The 22,452-nt window shown below is 37.1% G+C and overlaps 1 protein-coding gene across 1 annotated transcript; it reads right to left on the bottom strand.

The window, feature by feature from the left end:
* Positions 1 to 4,051: 4,051 nt before the first annotated feature.
* On the bottom strand, positions 4,052 to 21,222 carry LOC136686361 (annexin A5-like). The gene is made up of 13 exons (XM_066660084.1): positions 21,095 to 21,222; positions 20,598 to 20,639; positions 14,338 to 14,422; positions 13,867 to 13,961; positions 12,047 to 12,160; positions 11,801 to 11,891; positions 11,511 to 11,590; positions 9,624 to 9,674; positions 8,290 to 8,383; positions 6,828 to 6,923; positions 6,636 to 6,694; positions 5,284 to 5,406; positions 4,052 to 4,437 (listed from the first exon to the last, which is right to left on the bottom strand). The coding sequence occupies exons 2-13, from the start codon at positions 20,598 to 20,600 to the stop codon at positions 4,375 to 4,377; spliced, it is 954 nt and encodes a 317-aa protein (XP_066516181.1). The 5' UTR covers positions 20,601 to 20,639; positions 21,095 to 21,222; the 3' UTR covers positions 4,052 to 4,374.
* Between the last annotated feature and the right edge of the window lie 1,230 nt (positions 21,223 to 22,452).

Below are 22,452 nucleotides of genomic sequence, written 5' to 3' on the forward strand. Positions count from 1 at the left end.
CTAGTGGGGCAGTGAGAAATGCAGGTGGGCAGGGAGAAAAGCAGATAGGAGGTTAATTTAAGTTATTTAGATGAGATCTTTAGCAGTTGTAGCATAATCATTTGTATAACCGTTTGTACTATAACCTGATAATCTTTTACATTTGAAGTTCTGTAGTTAATGAATTTACATGCATAAGCAGTTTACGGTTTTCTCGTTAAAAATTTGTAAAGAAAATATATTGAAGAGAGGGGCGGCAAGGTAGTGTCGCAGTCACACAGCTCCAGGGGCCTGGAGGTTGTGGGTTCTATTCCCACTCCAGGTGACTGTCTGTGAGGAGTTGGTGTGTTCACCCCGTGTCCGCGTGGGTTTCCTCCGGGTGCTCCGGTTTCCTCCCACAGTCCAAAAACACACATTGGTAGCAGAGGTGATTGCTCTAAGACTGCAACGGAAGCTCAGCTTCCCCTAAAATGTCAAAAAATAAGTGATCAAATATATACTGTTGTGTGTACATGTCATTGAATATATATGCTAGTTAATAGTCTAGATCTCCCGTCTAGACTATTGCAACGCCCTCCTGACAGGTCTTCCGGCCTGTGCTGTGAGACCGCTACAGATGTTCCAGAATGCTGCAGCACGCCTGGTCTTCAACCAGCCTAAAAGAGCACATGTCACGCCCCTATTAGTTGAGCTGCATTGGCTACCCTTAGCTGCTCTCATCAAATTTAAATCACTAATGATGGCCTTCAGAGTATTCACTGGTTCTGCTCCCATCTACCTCAATAGACTCTTAAAACCATACGTTAGTGTCCGCCCTCTGTCCGCATCAGAGCAACAGGAACCCTCTCCGCATTCAAGAAATCCTTAAAAACCCAGCTCTTCCGAGAGTATCTTTTGCACTGAAAGTCTTCTTTAATGCACTTATTACTTCCTGGCATATTGCACTTAATGTAAGGTATTTTGTATAATTTGTGCTGTAGTTTGAATGTTAGATCCTCTTTTGAAAGTCGCTTTGGATAAAAGCGTCTGCCAAATGCATAAATGTAAATGTAAATATGCACTACAACGCGCTCAACTTTTGTTCAGAATCAGCTTCTTATCACTGGTAAAGACGCGGCTTTCCTCTTAATCATTCCCGCAGATTCACAGTGATTTAAACAGCGTCCACAGAGTTCAATAACGAAGCAGCGAAGTACAGCGAAATGAGACGAGTCATTGGATAAATGCTGGGCTTTGTCCCGCCCATCGGATGCTCAGCGTGTCTGGGGGTCTATGGGGCAGTGGGCTGGCCTCGGCTGGCCCGGACGCTCAGCTTCTGCATGATGATTGGATGATCTGTCTGAGGCTGAATCCGTTTTTGATTGACAGCGAAATGAGCGAATTAGCGATCCTTTGGTGTAAAGATCCGTGGGAGCATTACATTTTCATTCTGTTCTGAGTTGAACCGGAGACTTTCTTAAACCTCTTAGCGAGATTTTCTTTGTTAAAAACGACTAGTGACAAATCGAACTTCTATTTCTGGTGGAGTTTTTTGTAGCTGCTTGGAGCTGCTGTTTGGAGACTGACTTCTATCACTCTTTCTGACTTCTATCGCAGTTTCTGTCCAGCGGGTGCTGCTGAGCCCCTCCACCATCACAAAGCACCACAGGCGGACACACTTCACATGGGCCAAGGCCATTTAAGCAGCCTAGCTCTGCTGGCCATTGAGAGGACACTAGTCAAGTCCCTGGAAAAGACGCCTTGTTGGTACGACAGGGTCATAGATCATTTTCTTTATAATGAACGGAGGGTAGAATTTATGTATAAATAACCCAACACATTTTTTGATGTAGGCCGAAATTGAACTTCCCCTCCTTGAAAGACCAGCATCCGCCACTGGTTGGTATAGCTGGATTGCCAACTCAAAAAAGTGTCCGTAGTGAGTGTGAGTGAATGTGTGTGTGTCTGTGTTGCCCTGTGAAGGACTGGCGCCCCCTCCAGGGTGTATTCCCACCTTGCGCCCAATAATTCCATGTAGGCTCTGGACCCACCACGACCCTGGACTGGATAAGCGGTTACAGATAATGAATGAATGAATGAATATTGAAGAGAACAGAACATGTACATAATCTCTATGTTTAATTATAGAGCTGGAATTCAACAAGGAGTACAACTGAGGTGACTACACTTGAGCGTTCCTTCACTACACTGCACATCCTGAAGACATTTGTTGTCCAGGCTGCCAGAAATGAGGATACTGCTGATATTACCATCATTGTTGAGGGCGGTGAGGTATTGGCATAGTGTGACAACACAGCAGAGGCTTGCAAACTGTTGATGGAACTGATGTATAGTTTTGGGGTTGGGGGGGGGGGTGGGGGGGGCAGTTTACACTTACATCTATGACCACTGTTGCACAGACTAGGTGCACACACTCAGGGCAGACTGGGAGAAAAAAAAAAAAAATTCAACCAGGCCAGCCCACCACATTTGATAACGCACATGGTTTTGTTTTTTTCAGTCTCTTGATTATGTATATCAACTGCGCAACTCTTACCAAAACCACCATACCCACATTAAATACTTCAAAATAGTGGAATTTATTAATGCTATAAAAATGTATACTTCACCGAGTATTGCTCGTCCGAGTAATGCATTTAGCATTATATTATTAACAATTATATAATTGTATGTGATTTCCTTTAAACCTGTGAAAGACTGCTGCCCCTCCGGGGTGTGCCTTGTGACCAGTGATTCCAGGTAGGCTCCGAACCCACTGCGACCCTGAACTGGATAAGCAGTTACAGACAATGGATTAATAAATGAATGATTTTCTTTCATTTCTGTACATTGTCCCTAACCACCTACATAAAAACTGCCCAACACATTTTTCCAAGGCCAAAAAGTAGCTTAGCATGACCTAGCCAACTCACCCCACAAACAATAATGGTATAATGAAATTAGAATGCTGCCCACTGACTTACTGTTATTGTTGGTGAATGGTGGTTTTAAAAAGTGTTCTCACATTTAAGACTATTTAGTTCAGGATTGAAGACTGTAAATTACTAATCTAGGCTTATGTTCTCATCCAGTTAGTGTACACAATGTCTTATAAATAGCTGCCAGTGGTAAGGACATTCGTTTATTTCACCTGTGTTTACAATTCAAGCTTAATTGGCCAGAGAACATTATCCAAAATTATTTTATTGACGTTTTATCATTTTATCAGATTAACCAAGACATTGGGTTGCTTTAGTCTACTCATTATATAGCCTAAGTGTTCTGAAAGCAGTCCATCTTACCGCAGGTTCTGCTACATGCTTCTGTTCACAGTGACACAGAGCTAAAGGGAGGAGGAGGTGGTTCTTAATATGATTGGGCCAACCCTGTCTCACTAAAGAATATGACCAATGGGCCGCAGACCAGCGTGTTTTCAAGAGCGTGATTAGGAAAAAACCCTTGCGCTATTTATTATTATTTTTTGACAAATACATTACGCAGACAGGAGCAACGTGAAAGGGGTTGGTGTTTAACAAAGTGATTGGGCCAACCCAGTGTCAATCGGGCCGCTGGTCTACTGGTTTTATAGGTCGGTCAGATTTAAATTTTAAAAAATGTCAGGACTGTCGGAAAGGAAAAATGCCCCGTACACTAGATGGCCAGTCCATCCCTGACTTTGGGAGAACACACTACTGGGGACATCAGACTTCACTGCTAAGCCCTCGACACCTCCAGAAGGCACAGTACAGGAGGAAGGTCTATTGCAGCACCACCTGACAGCGTTTCTATGATGCAGATACGCCCACCGGGAACGCCCCTTGCATGACGTCAGAGCAAAACACTTAAATATGGGAGGTGTCTACTTGATAAACCGCATGAAGAGCTAGCGATGCCGTGGGTGAGGTAAGTACATATGGGCTGGGCCTAATAAGTAACCTTCAGTGTTGGGTGTAGCTGGTTGCTGACCGTTAAGGTGGGCTCTGAGATTGATTGGCATAAAATATTACATTTTTTCCTGTATATAATTACAACACCAGCAATATGGTCGTATGGCCGTGAAAACACAACAGTTTAACACAAAAAAAGTGACACAATTTATTATTCATTTTATTGGATTAAAGTAGTACAGGAAATTACATGAAAATATTATCTTTTTATCTGAGCTCTCAATTATGTAGCACCGTTTGTCTATTAGATATACTTCAATCAACTTTTATAACCAGTCACAGTTCACAAACTACAGACTTACACAAGTACTGACAAGCATATAAAACTCCCATGATCAAAATAGCCTTCATCTAAGTTAATTATTAAAACAATGCTATTAGTTGTAGTTATCCAATTAAAGACTTGATCGTAACCCAAAATGCTCAACAATGCAAGTTTGTGTAGTAGAGATCTGGGAGATGATTGGAGTTAAGCATCATCACCACCACACAACAGGAGCAGGGTCTTACGATAGTCACCAGAGGTGTCATTCTGAAAGAAAGAGAGAGAGAGAGAAAAAGAAAAGCAAGGGATTATAAATGTGGAACATGATAGCACTTAATGTATGGGGCATATTAGTTTGATATTTTATTTGGACTAATGAACAACTACAGCTAAAATTTGGATGCTGTGTAAATTGTAAATAAAACACAGAATACAAGGATATGCAAACTATTAATCCCTATATTTAAATGAAAATGACACTATAAGAGGTCTGGTTTTAAATACAGTGCCATCTGAGGGCCTGAGTATTGGTTTCATCCTTGTCCCTTCCTCATAGAGTTTTCTCTGGCTTCTCCAAATACTCAGGTTCTTTGCTATTTTTATGTTGAGAAAAATTCTTAAATAGTTTCATTATTTGCTGGTGCAGTCTTTCACAGAGTGATAAACCTCCCCTATCTTTACTTCTAAAAGACACATCCTCTGAGATAATGTTTTTAATCCCAATCATGTCATGGACCTGTTGCCTATGATTTCTTTTCTTTTTTTATTTTCTTTTTGTAGCATGACAAATTTATCTGTCATTTATTGCCCTTTTCCAACATTTTTGTGGTAACATGTTATTGGCAAACAAAGAATACAAAACAAAACTTTTTTTTTTTCCACAAATAAAAACAACATTTCTCAGTATCAACATTTTAAATCTTGTCTTCATACAATTTTCAATTAAATAGTAGGGTTTAAATTATTTCCACATTATTGCACTGAGATTTATTTACATTTGGCACATTTTCCCAACTTTTTTTTGGTGGAAATGGGGTTTTGTAATATATTACACATGTTGTCTCAGATGAAGTTTGCTTGATCTTAAATGTGGTATATGTTAAGAATGAGTACCTGAATCATTTTGTGCAGAGAAGTTGCAAATGACTTCCTGAATGCTGCACGTATATCCAGCAGGTCAATCTCACTGCGGGAAACCATGATCCTTATCAGGGTTGCATCATCAGTCCCTGCTCCCTGAAGAAACAGTAGGGCTTTACACTGTGCAAATAAATCTATTGCAATAACACATCAACATATAATCAAATACTTAGCATGACATGTGCCTCAATTCTTTGATAATATGTAGATGTGAATTTTGAGTCAGTTTACCATATACATGGTTGGGCTTTTCTACGTATGCTGGGCTTGGATCAGGATATTTCAAACTTTTCCTCTACCTTCATATGCACTGTCTCATATCAGCCCAGGCAACACAAACTCTCTACTACTTTATAAAATGAAACACACACTGGCCTATTTGTTTCTCGACACTAAAATGGAATATTTATGATTTTTTTTTTTTTTTATAAAATTCATCACCATTTGCCAGCTCTCCAGAAAGTTTGTGCACTAGAAACTAGTTTAATGTGTTACCAAAACCAGTGTCAGTGTATTAAAAAATAATAATAATAAAATCCTTCCTCTATCACTGCTCATGGCAAAAGTTGCTTTATTCCTGCTCTACAGGTAATATTAAAATGTACTTAATTTTATAGTTTCATATTACTTAAGGTTTTATCGTTTCGGACTCTAAATTCAGGAGACACCAACTGTATGAAAGTAAACAAAGAACCAAAGGTGTAGTACTGTGGTAGTTCAAACAGTAAATAAAAACTTAAGTTAAACTTCATCCATGTACAACCAACAGTCATCTTTTCAAAAATGCATAAGTAACATAAGTAAACCAGAGAGAACCGTAGTTCTCCACAAACGTACATGTTAATTTTAAAAATATTTAGAATGAAGGTGAATCCCATTTTCTAGATTTTGCTTAGGTGTAAGGGGTCCCAGTTCTTGTTGGGAAACATGCCTGTTAAATTTCAAAATTCAGCAACACTTTTTTTTTTAATTTGCGACCTAAGGTTTTTGACATCACTAATGGAATTTTATTTATAATATGTAGTATATATTACAAGCATATGTTAGTAATGAGCAATAAATTATTATTTCATTTTGTAAAGAAGTTTGATTTTAAATGTACTATAAAATTGACTTGCTTACCAATATAGCCATGTAAAAGAACTGAAATTCTTACCACTGTGTTCAGTCTGATTATAAAAACTTTATAAATAAAAGTGGGGGGTGAAAAAAACCTGAACTGAATAATGGCCCATGTAGCACACTGAATATCACATCCAACCTGCTGTCAATCCAACATACTTTTAGCACCACAGAGCATTCATCAGCATTTCTGAAACTCTTACTTTCATGGATTTGTACAGACACTCAGCAAAATAGGCAGGAACACTCCTCGCACATTTCACTGTGAGAGACAAGGAAAGAGAATGAGAGAAAGAGACAACATCACTGTTGGACATCATATTCAACACAGTTGAACTAATCTTCATGTCTTAACGGATGTAACGCTTGAGAGAAAATGTTTGTGCATTTCTTACCCACAGCCAGCAGCACATGTTGGAGACCTCCAGAGGTTTCTCTCTCAATGCTTTCCTCTATCTGAAATCCAGAGAGCTTCATATAGGCATCAAACACTGCAAAAGTGGAACACAACCTGTGAACAATGGGGGCCTTAACCTTACTAAAATTTAGAAATTAGTGAAGCAACTCAGACCTATAAATGTAATGGAAGGAGTTGTCACTCATTATTACGCAGACACAGAAAGTATGGTCTCCTCAAAACATAATCTATCACTGGTCTAATCTACATGTTACAGATTTAGTAGGACTGCTGTTTACAATGTAGACCACATGGGTGGTCACAAGGAGATAGCTAGGTCCATGACATTTCACAAAAAAAACAAAAAAAAAATAAAAAAAAAAATACCACATTGAAGGCAACATAGTGGACAAATGATAACAAAATTATTTACAGTACACAACAACATGTATAATGTAAACAGTTTCTTAGCAGCCTTAAACCCTATACAGTCTCTGCAGGACAGAAAGTACTTCTGAGTATGGAATGAAGTTGCCTTTTCTTTCTCAAATCTTCAGAACACTTTTACAATTAGGAGCTTGCTCAGCAAAAAACTTCTGAGCTTTGATGGTTCAAAATATTCACACAGTACAAAACATGCAGAAAATAAAACAAATACAAATTGACTCATGCAATATAGACTTGTGATTACATTCATTGTAATACAGAATGCCACAGAAATTTCACAGCGTTCATTTTATTATCAATGTATTTTTCTCTTAAATTTTTTTTTTACCTTTGCTTCAAAAAAGCATTAAATGTGCACTTAATCTTCCCTTCTATTGGATGTTAATTAAAAATGCAGATCAAATCTACTAAAATAAGTGCTCTTTGCAGATGTGTGGTGCTTTTACCCAGTCTGTATTTCAGTCTCTGAAGGTTTAAGTGTGGTACAGTTTGTGTGTGCTGGTGATATGTTGTGTTTTGTATTGTTTGTGGCAACTTTAACCCTAAACATAACCTCTCATGTGGGCAGTGTATTGTAGTGTAGAGTCCATTTTAGTGTAATTCAATGAAAACACAATGAGTGAGGAGCTGTATTACTGGAGCCGGACTATTGAAATAAACAATAAATAATCAGTAAAAAGAATAAAAAGACACTGTCTTTTACTAGTACAAAAGGTTATATTACATAGTAATAACTTCATGATTAATGATGATGTAAATTAAGATTACACAGGATTTATGAAGATATCAAAAGTAATATCTAATTAAGGAAAGGAGGTAAATGCTGGCAAATTTTATGTAGACTTTCATCGAGTATTATAAAGGCATATATAGGCAAATGTTTCTCCAATTAGAGACTTGGTTTACCCTGGGTCAAAATAAACGTGATATGATATCATTATGTATAAGACACACTGTGCTAATTAATTTACCTCATATCTTTAGGAATAAATATATATGATTAAGTAACTTACCTCTCCTAAGGTGTTCAGGACTGCGGTTCCCCAAAATAGTAATGAACTGATCCTCATCAGTTCCAAACTTTTTTTCTCCTGCATTAAAGAGAGCCTACCAAACATAAATAAATAAATAAATAATATTATGACAGCTGCACATGGTTCCATTATGTACTGTAGGTAAGAAAAGCCTCTTAATTAACCATATATATTAGTTTTATGTGTTTGAACTAGGCAAGTTACATTTTCTGCCACGTTACAGTGGTAGGTGAAAGCAGAGTGGGGTATTACACAAAGCTACTTTTAATTTTTTTTTTTACTGAAAAATTCCCATTTGACTAATCCTGGAATGGCATATCCAGAGATTTCATTTCCAGAAAAGCGGACTAATATTTTGTTAATCACAATCTAGTACTAAAGATTTAGTCTGTTGATGCTAAGAGAAATGCATTCACGGTTAACTTTTTAAAAACTGTTCAGTAGAGTATAGATAGGAGGATTAACCACAGATTTGACGGACTTTGATGGACTTTGAAATAATTTCAATTTCAAAATTCACCATTTGACACAATGGCCCAAAATAAGGTTTAATATGCCATTAAAATATCTTTCCTGAGTTTACATATGCTGTTCTTTATAGGGTTTTCTTACTCTAGGGGCAATTCAAGTGGGATCAACTCCATTGTTACAGTATAAACACCATATCCCCACAGTGACTGATGGCACTCTTGCAGTAACTGAGTATCCTAATGGTGAAACAAACCTATCTTTTTGGGTCTGAACACCTTTCAAGAAACTAAATTATTATTGTTACAGGACAATGTGGAATCCTTTGTGCGGGATGATCACAGAGTTGACCTTTGGGAGCCCTGCAAGTTTAAATGGTGTGGAGGTTTTTACTGTCCATTCTTGTCCTAACTGGGCTTTGAAAAAAATAAATAAAATCACACATTCCTGACATTGGGGTGAATAATTTAAGGTTCAGTGTCCACTGGATCCTTGATTGGTCATGATTCAGCTCTGGTTAGAGTAAACCATGGTTAACCCCAGGGCAGTGTAAAGCAGAAAACAGGTTTGCTTTAGAACAAGGTGTCATAGTAACGGACACTCAAATCTGAAATCTAAAATTCCATGATGTGGTGAACTCTGAGTTAACACAATCGAGTTCCTTGCATAGCCCATACTCTGGAATACCCCCACAGTGAGACAAACCCAACTTTGACACGTGAAGGTCAGTGCAGTTTCCAACTATCTCCCAAACATCTCACACGTGTATGTGTCTGAAAGTATTTTACATTCAACTTCAATCACCAATATAAATCACATTTCATACATGAACAAACATAGCCTACCTGAGCATCACTCTGGATGGTGGCCTCTTGAACACCCTGCTGCCTGCTGGCCTAAAACAAAAACAACGATATTACAAATACAATCTTAAAACTCTTCTTTCATTCATTTTCTGTAACTACTTCATCTTAATCGTCAATTGTACAGAAGATCCTGTGTTATGGACTCTATGGTTTTAGCTGCTGATTAACTCTGCTTTGCTGCTCTTTTCTCTGTTGCTTCAGCTTTTTCTGGTCTTCGTGTATTTTAGGCTTCTGTTAAAAGAAATACTTTTGGCTTACTAGCTGTATTTAATTTAAAAAACACACAGCAACCATACTGTCGTCAAGAGACTGAGATGGCCACTCCAGGACCTTAACTTTGTTCTGCTGTAGCCAATGACAGGTCGACTTGGCCTTGTGTTTGGATCGTTGTCATGTTGGAACGTCCAAATACGTCCCATGCGCTGCTTCCGGGTTGAAGAGTGCAAATTTGCCTCCAATATTTGCTGATAACGTGCTGCATTCATCTTTCCTTAAACTTTGACCAAGTTTCCTGTGCCTTTGTAGTTCACACATCCCCAAAACATCAGTGATCTACCTCCAAATTTTACAGTAGTATTTCATCATAGGCCTTGTTGACACCTCTCCAAATGTAACGTTTATGGTTGTGGCCAAAAAGTTCGATTTTGGTCTCATCACTCCAAATTAACTTGTTCCAGAAGTTTTGAGGCTTGTCTCTGTGCTATTTGGCATATTGTATGCGAGATACTGTGTGGCATTTGCACAGTAATGGCTTTCTTCTGGAAATTCGACTGTCCTGTATTTCAGCTGATGTTATTTGTGGGTTTTTCTTTGCGTCTTGAACAACTTTCCTGGCAGTTGTGGCCAAAATTTTTGTTGGTCTACCTGACCATGGTTCAGTTTTTACAGAGCCCCCGATTTTCTATTTGTTAATCACAGTTTGAACACTGCTGACTGCCATTGTCAATTCCTTGGACATCTTTTTGTATCCCTTTCCAGTTTTATACAGTTCAACTACCTTTTCCAGTAGATCCATTGACAATTCTTTCGCCATGACTGACAATCCAGAAACGTGTGTGGATGGATGAAAGTTTCAAGAGACTGTCTGGATCCCAGGAACTCACTCAGCTCTTATGCACACACACTGATTACCAGCAAACAAGTCACAGGTGAGGATGTTACCTTTAGTAGCCATTCAGAACCATTTGTGCCAACTTCTGTGCATGTTATCAGGCCAAAATGACCAGGGTATGCGAACTTTTGATCAGGGTCATTTGGATATGTTTGGTTGTCATTATGATTTTAAAAAGAGAAAACACAGTCGTTTGACAATAAATGGCTTCACCCAACCACTAACTAAAAGTGGAAAAAAAATGTGTTATCATTCATATTCTCTGAAAAAAAAAAGCAAAAAAAAAAAAAAAAAAAAGCAAAAACTGGGGCATGTACAACTGCATATTTGGGGTGGGGTGTTTTCCACATTACAAGGGGTTGTCACTAATGTTTGGACATATGGTTTACGTTATAGTGCCACCATAAAAGGTGCGCAGTTACAAACTATCACCCTATCACCCTACAAACTATTATTTGTTGTAATGCATAATTCAGTCACATTTTACTCCATTCATCATTGATTAGTTTCTGATGACAGAACCATCCATGACCAGATATATTTGTTTTGTTGACCTTTTTTGCACAAGCTCACATGTGTATTGGATGCATTTGTGTTCAGGTCATATCCACTGCTCCATGTGGAGTGGTTCAAATCCAAAAGTAACTCACCATAATCAGCTCTGTGGTCTACAACATATCTGTTTCCAATAAAGGGGTCAAAGCACTTTTTCTGTACTAAATGACTGGATCTCCAAAACGTGACACCAACGTTACCTGTAGCAGAATGACCAGCATCCTCTTGAAGTGACCACTAGTGTCACCAGCCACATCATCCTCCAGGTTATGCTCATACTCTATAACACACACCCTTTATCATGATTATCCTCAAAGCAATTATACAAATGACTGTTTCTGCATCAATACACAGGCCACACACACACACACACTCATCATTATCCTCAAAGCAATTATACAAATGACTGTTTCTGCATCATTTCTGCATCAATACATAGGCAACAAACACACACACACACACACACACACACACACACACACACACCTACCCTGCTTATAGACCTTGATAATCTCTCGAATCTCAGCTTGAGTTCGAGATGCCAGGATCTCAACCAAAACCTTCTCATCAGTGCCTGCTCCCTAAATAAAACAAAACAAAGTGTTAGGTTGATTTAAATCTTTTTCTGAAATGTCATTACTTAATCATTTACTCTTGTTATTAACAGGCTTTTAAACCCATTAGCCAAGCCAAGTTATATATATAACAACGTTACAAGTAGTGTGTGCGTACATACCTTAATGGCATGCCTTAATGATGTCACATCATACATTACAGGTGTTTCCATTAGTGCCACAATCAGAGTCTCAAACTTGCCTCCGAGCTCAGATTTCAGATCACTCACCAAGTCCTAGAGAGAGAGAGAGAGAGAGAGAGAGAGAAAGAAAGGAATGAGGAAATTAGTATGATGGAAGTTGCTATCATCCACACAATTAAGTGATTCAAAAGTAAATGTTTTAAAGAATCAGTCAATATAGCACAGGCCTTGTTTGTACTAAATCATTATCAGTAAATATTTAAAAAGAAAAATCAATTACTGACCCACAAGTGCAGATTTTTATCTTGAAATACATTACCCATTATATACAATCTAATGATAAAATACTTGGAAACCATCACTGATACCAAGGTGTCTCTCACTTCCCATTTTCTTGGTTTCAGTTCTTCTTTTTGTGTATGTGTGCGTCAGTTTACTAGACATTAACGTTACCCATTAGTTGAACATTAAAAAAAGTTGAGGTTAAAGAAAAGTTGACAGAAGAATGCCTACAACATCACAAAAAAGATGTTTTATTAGTCAAACAATCAGTGCTAGTGCCTTTTAGGTACATAAGTCAACATGAATGGGATTGTCAACTATAAAAGACCCATTGTGTTAGTGCAGAAGAAAAATGGAAAGAAGAAAAAATATATATATAATAATTATATATATATATATATATATATATATATATATATATATATATATATATATATATATATATATATATATATATATATATATTCAACAACATGCCAAGCCTGCTAATGCCTACCCTAAGTGTGCATAGGGTGCATACCCTATATAAAAGTCATAGGCTGATGTAAACAGGGTGGACCAGCATGTTGGGAGCCAACAAACATACTGAAAGTATACAGCAATAAAACAGAGGACACACACATGATTGTGTGTATATTTGCACTGACTGAGCAATGAATTATTACCTATCCTGCAGCACACACACTGCCTGAACAAATATAAATGAGAGAAGGAAGGCTCTTATAGACAGACATGAAGAAAGAGCCCTTTGTACAACATGAAACAGACTTCACCAATCTATTTTCTTAACAGAATGTTTGCAACATTTACAACCTTAGCTAATATGATCAATCTTTTTCCATATACACAGGTTGCAGCTGATGTCACAGTGTACAGTAGCTGCCATATTGGGGACCTACTCATTACTCGAACAGACAACTCAAACTGTAATATGCAAAATGTTGTATTGTTTCTTTCAACACTTTTCACTCTCATTTAGATGTTCAAATAAATGAAATGCAAGCATGGACCCCTGACCCATTTATGCACATCACACTATAGCACCATACTCCCTACATAGTGCACATTACAGGTAATAAAACTAAACATACAGATCCGGGTGCTCCGGTTTCCTCTCATAGTCCAAAAACACATGTTGGTAGGTGGATTGGCGTGTGAGTGTCGCCCTGTCAAGGACTGGCGCCCCCTCGAGGGTGTGTTCCCGCCTTGCACCCAGTGACTCCGGGTAGGCTCCGGACCCACCATGACCCTGAATTCAGTAAGTGGTGTCATTCAATAAATGAATGAATCAACTGAAGCTTGTATATGATGTGTGTATGCATAACTCACTCAGATTTGGAAAGAAGTTTTCCTTTAGATCCTATGATGAAATTGCTAATGTAGCCAACAGATTTTGATGTTTATTTTCCTCCTTATTATGCTACACTGCTGCCACTGATGTTAAGAGGCTCCAGCTCAGTGAGAGGTCCCCAATATGGTGTCCATGCCTGCCATGCCCAATGCCGCCCTGATGTTACCTTGCCGTGAAGGGTCTTGTAGGCTGCCTTTATCTGCTGGCGCTGAGCATTGCTGCGTGAGGTCAGCAGCTTCAGAATGGTTTCCTCATCAGTACCTGTACAGACAATAAAAATTAAAGTTAAACAACTTCTGCACTCATTTTATTGATGTGACACAAAAGAACAAGCAAGTGCTATGTTGAATATCCATGCTTGGCAAACTGTATGTAAATTCTATAGAACATGCATATGTCCACAGCACGCAATCAGTGAAAATACATTCATGTAATCCAGCAGACAATCCCATTCTTTTTAATCCAGTTTAAACAGCAGCTTTAAAGAATAATACAAACATTGTACAATGCCATTTAATTCATTTATGACAGCCCCACTAACCTGATTATTAATTTGTGTTTTGATTGGTTGAGAACAACAGAGTAGAAAAGGCATTAAACCTCCCCAAAATTAAAAAAAAAAAAAATGCTAACATACCCAGTCCTTTCATGGCCTTGAAAAGAGTCTCAGCATCATTGTTGGCGTTGAATGCGGTATGGGCCTTCACAGTTCCTCTTCCAGCCTTGATAGAAAAAAAACAAAGGAGTTTAATTTTGTATCCACTCTTAAGTTTCTGGTAATGTTCAGTCTTAGGGATTTCTTTGCTTTAACACATTTTTCATAATCTGCTGATTTCTAATAATCAGACCTGAATAATTTACTGCTTATAAAATAATGAAAATCTCAGGTGTTATTACCATTAATATCACAGCTTTAACCATTTGTGAAAAAAAAAATGTTATAAGAAGGGGGCAGGGGGAATAAATACATAAATAAATTAATTAATAAAAATATACCAGTGTTGAAGGTGGAGTAAAGAATCTTTTCTTCAAATATTCAAAAATCAATTCACAAATAAATAAAGAACTAAAAATAGTCTGTTTTACATACTGTAAAATAAAATAGCTTCTAAAAAGTAACAGTGTGGAGTAGAATTCCTGTCATATTCAGGTATGAAGTAGAGGGAAAATAGGAGCATCTCAACATAGCATGCATGTTTATAAAGCACTTGTCAAGTTTATTGCTTGAAATAAATGGTCAAAAATATAGTTAACATAACCCATAGAAAAATGTGGCTTTATGCTACAACCACCTCAACAAATTGCTAACAGGTGGAGTCAGGTCTTACATTATTAAAATGCACAAATGGAATACAAACAAAATAGTTGATAACAAGGCAAAAAAAAACTTGTGCTTGTGAGAAATTTAATGACATTCTAAGTCTCTACACAAATGGGTCAGATGGCAGCTTATGTTTATTATAGCAATACAAGATGGGCTTGTGAATTTAAGGAGTTTACTACAATGTTTCAATGTAAAATACATTGAAACCTAAATTAAATGTGGTGAGAACCAATGTGAAATGAAAAATAAGCTTCAAATGAACAACAAAGCTACACAGAACGCTGGAAAGCTCTGCCCCCAAATTGCTAGCTTCTGATGTCTATTTGATATTTGAAAATTTGATAACAAAACCTAGTCACATCAGTAAAGCACTGCTTAACTGATTATTCCAGCACCATACAGTTATAAACATAGTCCCCTTAAACAGCTATTAGCACAACTCCACTAGCACTAACTAAAAATGTTGAAACCACATGGGCCAAATGAGTGTTTAACCCAGAATGCAGCCATAACCTCACTAATTTATTCAAAAACTTAAGTTATTACAAATACCTCACATTTTCCAAGTCGTTGTGAATATGCAATGCTTACTTTTAACTGCCTGTCCCTTTAAGAACTAATGCAGGGCAGTCTTAACCAGTAGTTTTCCACATGGAAAATTTGACTGAGTTAAAAAGCTTGCAAAGCAGAGGCAAAGAGAAAGAGAGGGGGAATATGGAGTGGGCAGACAAAGCTTAAGCCTGGAATTAGATCTTATTCAACATGAGACAATGACATCATAATTCTTCCTTTTTTCCTGCCAGGAAGCTTCTCTGTAGATTGCTTTCTGTGTGGTCAGCGTATTCATTACATAACTGGTCCAGTTATGAAGTTGGAGAAACATTTTTAATCACCATTAAGACTCAACTGCCTTTAATGCAGTTAGTTCAAACAGGCATTTTCAATTTCACATTATTAAAATATAGACTATAATCTCGGGGAAATGGTTGTAACTCAATCATGGGTAGGCCAGGTGGGGCGCCATTTTTCACATACATTTAGGGACTGTTTCAATAGGGGGTGCCATTGTATTTTGCAATGTGTTATTTATCTAATCAAATTAACTCACGCACTTGGAAGGTGAGGCAAGTCCATGCTCCTCTGAGACATGTGAAGCCAGTGGTCACCTCTTTTTGAACTGCTGCTAACAGCGCCATTGCAAATCCTGACACCCATGGGGAATACCAACTCCTCAGGGCCCCAGTTTCCCAAATACATTTTGGTGTGCACTGCATAGGGAACCTGTGACCATGCAATGATAGTTGGGGTCTAAGCTTTGGCACTTTCACCACTCATGAGACACACATTTATTGTACAAATTAATTTGCATAGGTTCTGGCAAACATTATATTGTCTGTGGACAAGCCCACACCTCATTATCTCATATTTCTAGTATAAACATTTTTTCTAGGTTAACTATTTTCTATTTCTATTCTATTTACATTTTATTTCTATTTATGTGAAGTTTTCCACATTAGACCTTTAGTTAAATTTTTTTGGTTACAAATAAATGACAGTTGTCATTTATAAAATTATGCATCAGTTAAAATAAAATTGCAAAAGAGCAGGAGAAAGTCTGAATTAGAAATTCCAATTATATGTTACACACACATAAAAAGCTGTAAATCTCTTTTGTACATTAAATAATTACAATCTCCTTACGTTTGAGTACATTTCTATTGATGAATCCATCAGGCAAAAATACAATCTGTAAACACTTATGAGTTTGTATGATGGATGGAAACCCAAGGAACTTTGACTTCACAAGTCCTTTGGAATCAGAAAGGTCTTCAATGTTGCATCATTCTTCCTACCTGACTTTATGAAAATGTTAGTGAGATTTACATTAGAGGCAAGGCCCAAGTCATGAGACAAGTGGGTGAAAGAGAAAAAATATAGAGTAAAATATAAAGAAAACCTCCTGAGGTACGGTAAACATCTTATCCATGTCAAACAGACCAGGACAATGGAACTGCATGCCAATCATGCTTCGGCCATGAACCAAAGAACCTTTATCGATCTATGAAACAAACACTCAGGATTCACCCAGGGTAACGTGCCAATCCATATTTGAGAATACACACTTTCACTCACACACATACAGACATTTATTTACACACACACTTATTAAAGAAGCCAGTTCACCTAACCGTCATGTTTTTGGACTGTAGGGAAAAACCAAAGACCCTGGAAGAATCCCATGTAGTCATACATAGGACATGGAAACTATACCCAGATAGAACTTAAACCCAACGTTAACATGTTAACCACCAAACCATGGTGCCACCCACATTATCAATATGAAAAGTAATGTTATACACACTTCCTAGCCAAAGTAAAGAGCACCTGCTTCCTAACAGTGGGCAAAAAATGTCCAAAATTATAATTTGGGATTAGAACACTTCATATGCAAATAAAAAGAAAGCACAATCAAATTAGTGTAGGGTATTTATATTCTCTGAAACTGGAAAAAAGGTAGTAAAGACCACACCACAGTTTTAGCTGTAATGCATGTTATGCATTATCTCCATGGGTGCTAATATCTTGTAATCTGATATGGTTTTATACCCAAACTGCTTTATTTGTTCAAAAAGTGAAACCAAAACAATTCACAGCAGTTCCAGTATTAGGTAGACCTAATTAGTACATTCAAACACAGACACAAACACTCATTTTCCCACTGGCTTGGATTAGCCTACAAAGACAACCGGGGCATTCATATTCCTTTTTATTAGCAGATACTCATTAAACACATTCTCTGTCTCTCACACACACACACACATCACCACAACCACTTGTAGCACCCGGCTTAAACTAATCCAAGTATTTAATGCCTTTGGATTGTCACATATTGTCTCCTAAGAAATACGCAACAATCCAAAGGAATACAAGCTAATGTTGGCTGCAGTAAACAAAAATCAGGCTTTAGGTCTCAATGCGTTCCAAGTATTGTGTTTGAATGGGTGGGTCAGTAATGGGTCCCAATGGCTTTCTCCTTAAATCATAGGTGTGGCAAGACATAGTAAGAACTAACAGCCTTAAGCAAAAGTGTCTGATTTCTGCAGTTGAACTGGAATCATATCAGTGTCCAATGATAATGTGTAAAAATAAACAAATAAATAAATATAAAAAAGTGTATTATAGATAGATAGAGACAGAGAGGGACAAAGAGAGAGATGCATTTTTAACAACAGTTACTCACTACAGATTTAAAGGTTTAAATCTTCTCTGTATTGGTATTTATTATTAATGCTATTTTTTGTCATCAGTGGAGACATGCAGTGTAAATGGGGAACTGGGGGACAGCTGTGCCCTTAAAGTTAGAGAAGCTAGCTTGAGACCCTTGAGCTTGAGACGCATCTAAACCCCCAAACTGCTCCATGGGCTGCTCCAGTTCAATACCACAAATGTGTTAAATGTAGAATATCAATAAGGGGATTAACTGTGGTGATCTGTCTTCTTTATTGACTATTATTATTACCAGCAGCAGTAATGAGACCAGAATTCTGCATGGCGCACCCTTGGGTTGATAACTAACATCTTGTTGTACACATTTTGAGCAATTAATAATAAAGTTGTACCATTTATGAGTTCATGATATTTTGAAATGCTGAAAGTTTCTGCTAAATATATGCTAATGAGTAAAATGTTTATTTCAGAAGACTGGAATTGTCTGGTGTTTGCTCGAATATCAAATGCAAGATTGAATCTAACACTCATGCCACATAGATTAAGAATTTTAATGAGATCAGGGTGTTTTGGAGGACTTGAGGTTGTGCAAAGCTCTGTGTATTGTCTGAGACTAATGGATGTCTTGGCTGCAGTATTATCTAGTCACAGCTGGATATTTGTTGTGGTTATCAGTGACAGCAAAACACGATGGCCTAAAAAGTTTAAAACCATGAGTTGCGAATTCAGTCTATAAGAAATATGTAAGAGATTTAAAGTAAGTGCAGAACAGAACACACCCAACAAAACACTGTTGAGGTTGGAACAAAACCAAGGACTTTAGAGAAGACGGAAAAATACATTAATTTAAATGTTAGGCTATGATTTTGTCCCAATTACCTCAAAACCATTTCTGCTCATCTGTACATTGTGAAATATTCAATTAATACAAAGGACAGTTGGCTTTATGATATGTAAAACTGATACACAAATACAAGAATATAAGAATATTGGGATTGTGGTCTAATGTAGAGGCTGATAAATAAATCTGGAATATATAATATAGAAGCTGGCACTGAATCTACTTAGATGCATTAGAAAAAGTAGGGTTGTTTGCAGATTCAGTACAATTAACAAAAAATTTAGACATTTCAGCACGGTAAATATTCTGCTTCTCCAGGGTAGATATTAGTCTGAAATTTCAGTTTAAGCTTTTTACACTATATACAGAGTAGTGCCAATACTTATTTCAAAGCCTGTTTAATTCAACCAGAATGTGTTGATTTTTGTTCATTTATTTATATAACAGCATTTTTTGTTTGCAATATTCTTCAAATGTCTTTGTCTATATTGTTTTAGCATGGTCAAACACACACCACCCTTTACTCTTCCTTACTCTCTTCACACTGACCTCTACCTACATCTGTATTAATCAAAATGCTAGGATACGATCCAAATGAAACTAAACAAACTAATCAGGTTTTAGACAGGTGACTATGCTCCAACTGCCTCTCTGCTTTCTCATTTTAAACACACTTTTCAGAAGCCAAGCATTGCTGATGTTTACAGAGCGTATTTATGATTTAGGTAATCTTTCTGAAGGAGATGAACGAGTGTTTATGAGTGTTTGCTCTGGAAACATGACCCCGCGCATGTAACTATGGAAACTCAGGACAACTCTTACTCCATGTGTTTGTCAGTGCAGTACAACAGATGGAAGTGAGTGTGTGTGTGTGTGTGAGAGAGAGAGAGAGAGAGAGAGAGAGAGAGAGAGAGAGAGAGAGAGAGAGAGAGAGAGAGAGAGAGATCCACCCTTTGAGGAACACCGCCCACAGTCATGAGTCATATGCACACTCTGGCAAAGAGGGGGAGAAGGAGAGGAGGGAAGGGAGAAAAAAAACTGTTCTCTCTATATTTTGGCTCATATTCAGGGGAAACAGAAAGAAACCACCCCTCCGCCCAGCACTAAACTTCTACTCTGAAACATCAAAAGCATCTGTCCAGTCAACTTTTATCAGCATTTGTTTTTTGGCTGAATATTAGATTAGCACTGACCATAGCAATGTTGATTATAATTAATGATTAGACCTCTTTAATACCCATCAGTCTAGAATCATAATCCCACCTTTTCTGTGATTGAGGGAAACAACTTGCATTATGTAAAACTAGCTGTGTTTGCAAAGCCTTTAGAAATAATGTTACACTTTGAGTAAATGTTTCTTATTTTTTTTTTATATAATGTTGTGTATGAACTGTAACTGTCAAACCATTACCGTGTAGAGGTGGTCCAGAGGCCACACAAATGTAAATTATGATGGCTATTAAACCACCAGAATTTTCAAGAGACTCATAAATAAAACACTTACCATTGTAACTTTACACTACTGCACTCTTCAGGGAAGTTTAAACTGTAAATAAATTACACATAACATTTTAGTTAGTTTTAAAAGATGCATTTTTCTTATATTGTATTATACCAAATTGCTGCCTAATCCCTACATAGGGCACTATGTTTGTCATAAAACTTTAGCTTCTACTTCCAAACAAGGCACATACAATATTCCCAGAAAGGATTTAAAAGTGTAAATGTTGTTTTATTACACATAAGTACGTTCTGTTTCCAGGAAGCATTATTTTAATGCACAAAGTAGGGTGTAGGGAACCATTTCTCCCTTTAAGACAGGCATTAAAATAACATAAAATCTGCTTCCGTGAGTAAGCACTGAAGCAAATTCAGTTCTGTTTCGTAGGTTATGAACAAATTTATATAAGCAGCCCACAGTTTCATCCCCGGGTAAGGTCTCCTGCAGAGATGAGAGATAAAGTTACTGAACTAAATATGTAGTGATTAAAAGAGACTTACCACAAAGCTCAGCAACTACAGAAAGCTGTGAGAGAAGGAATGAGGAAAAAAAGGAAGAATGAAGGCAGCAGAGGAGGGATACACGTTTAACAGTACTTGTTAACTAGAGCCGCACCCTAGTAACGCCCACGGCCGCTAGGCGTCATGGGTAACGTAGTTTTTTTTTTTTTTTTCAGAAAAAAACGTTCGTAGCAGGTAATTCAAAACCTACCGTTCCAACTGATAATTATCGTTAAAGCTCAACGCATTCGACGTTTTCTTTATGAGTAATCAATAACACGGAGTTTAAGGGTTTAAAACATCATAAATGTTTTAAATGTGTGGAAATATTGATTAGTAATTTTATAGAAAAATGAAAATAACCTTTACAACTTTCAATGTAAATTGATATAAAAAATTTAATTCCAAAACATTTTTAAGCATTTCAATTGGTAAATTCATTATGACATTTTCACTCAATGTAAAGGACAACTGCTGAATGCAAATGAATTAAAAATCAACAAAAATGGAGATTTTTTTTTTATTTTGAAACAATGTTACACTGTCAGACCACCTGGAGACTCACTGGAACCATTAAGTAACTGCATTATCTAAAAACAGTTCTAATGATTGGCAATGCTAGCTTCATGTGGACATTCACAGATGTGCTTTAACATATTTGTTCAGGTCTGCCAGGTTAAATTCCTGGAGATAACAATCTTAACATTTCTAACTGCAGTCAGATGAACAAATTAAATTAGTCTATGGACGCATTGCAGAAGTTATGTCTACATTACATTTGTTTCTGTTAAATTAGCGTAGAAAACCTAGCAGGTAAGAAGAATTTCTGAATTGCTGATCTCTACATTAAAAAAAGAAACAATATTATATATATATATATATTCCAAAACAGTTGGGACACTAAACAAATTGTGAATAAAAACTGAATGCAATGATGTGGGGATGTCAATTGTCAATATTTTATTCGTAATAGAACATAGATGACAGATCAAAAGTTTAATCTGAGTAAATGTAACATTTTAAAGGAAAAATATGTTGATTCAAAATTTCACAGTGTCAACAAATCCCCAAAAAGTTGGGACAAGTAGCAATAAGTGGCTGGAAAAAGGAAATTGAGCATATAAAGAACAGCTGGAAGACCAATTAACACTAATTAGGTCAATTGACAACATGATTGGGTATAAAAAGAGCTTCTCAGAGTGTCAGTGTCTGTCTGAAGCCAAGATGGTAAGAGGATCACCAATTCCACCATTGTCGCGCAGAAAGATAGTGCAGCAATACCAGAATGGTGTTACCTAGTGTAAAATAGCAAAGACTTTTAAGTTATTATCGTCAACAGTGCATAACATCATCAAAAT

The sequence above is a fragment of the Hoplias malabaricus genome, chromosome 2 (genome assembly GCF_029633855.1).
Source record: "Hoplias malabaricus isolate fHopMal1 chromosome 2, fHopMal1.hap1, whole genome shotgun sequence".
NCBI classification, from domain to species: domain Eukaryota; kingdom Metazoa; phylum Chordata; class Actinopteri; order Characiformes; family Erythrinidae; genus Hoplias; species Hoplias malabaricus.

Bases quoted from the DNA above. Each gene is read 5' to 3' on its own strand.
- LOC136686361 (XM_066660084.1), bottom strand. The intron at 9,675-11,510 runs GTAACGTTGGTG...TTTTTGTTTTAG, and splicing joins TGCTGGTCATTCTGCTACAG to GCCAGCAGGCAGCAGGGTGT. The intron at 5,407-6,635 runs GTAAGAGTTTCA...CTGTTTCTTCAG, and splicing joins GTCTGTACAAATCCATGAAA to GGAGCAGGGACTGATGATGC.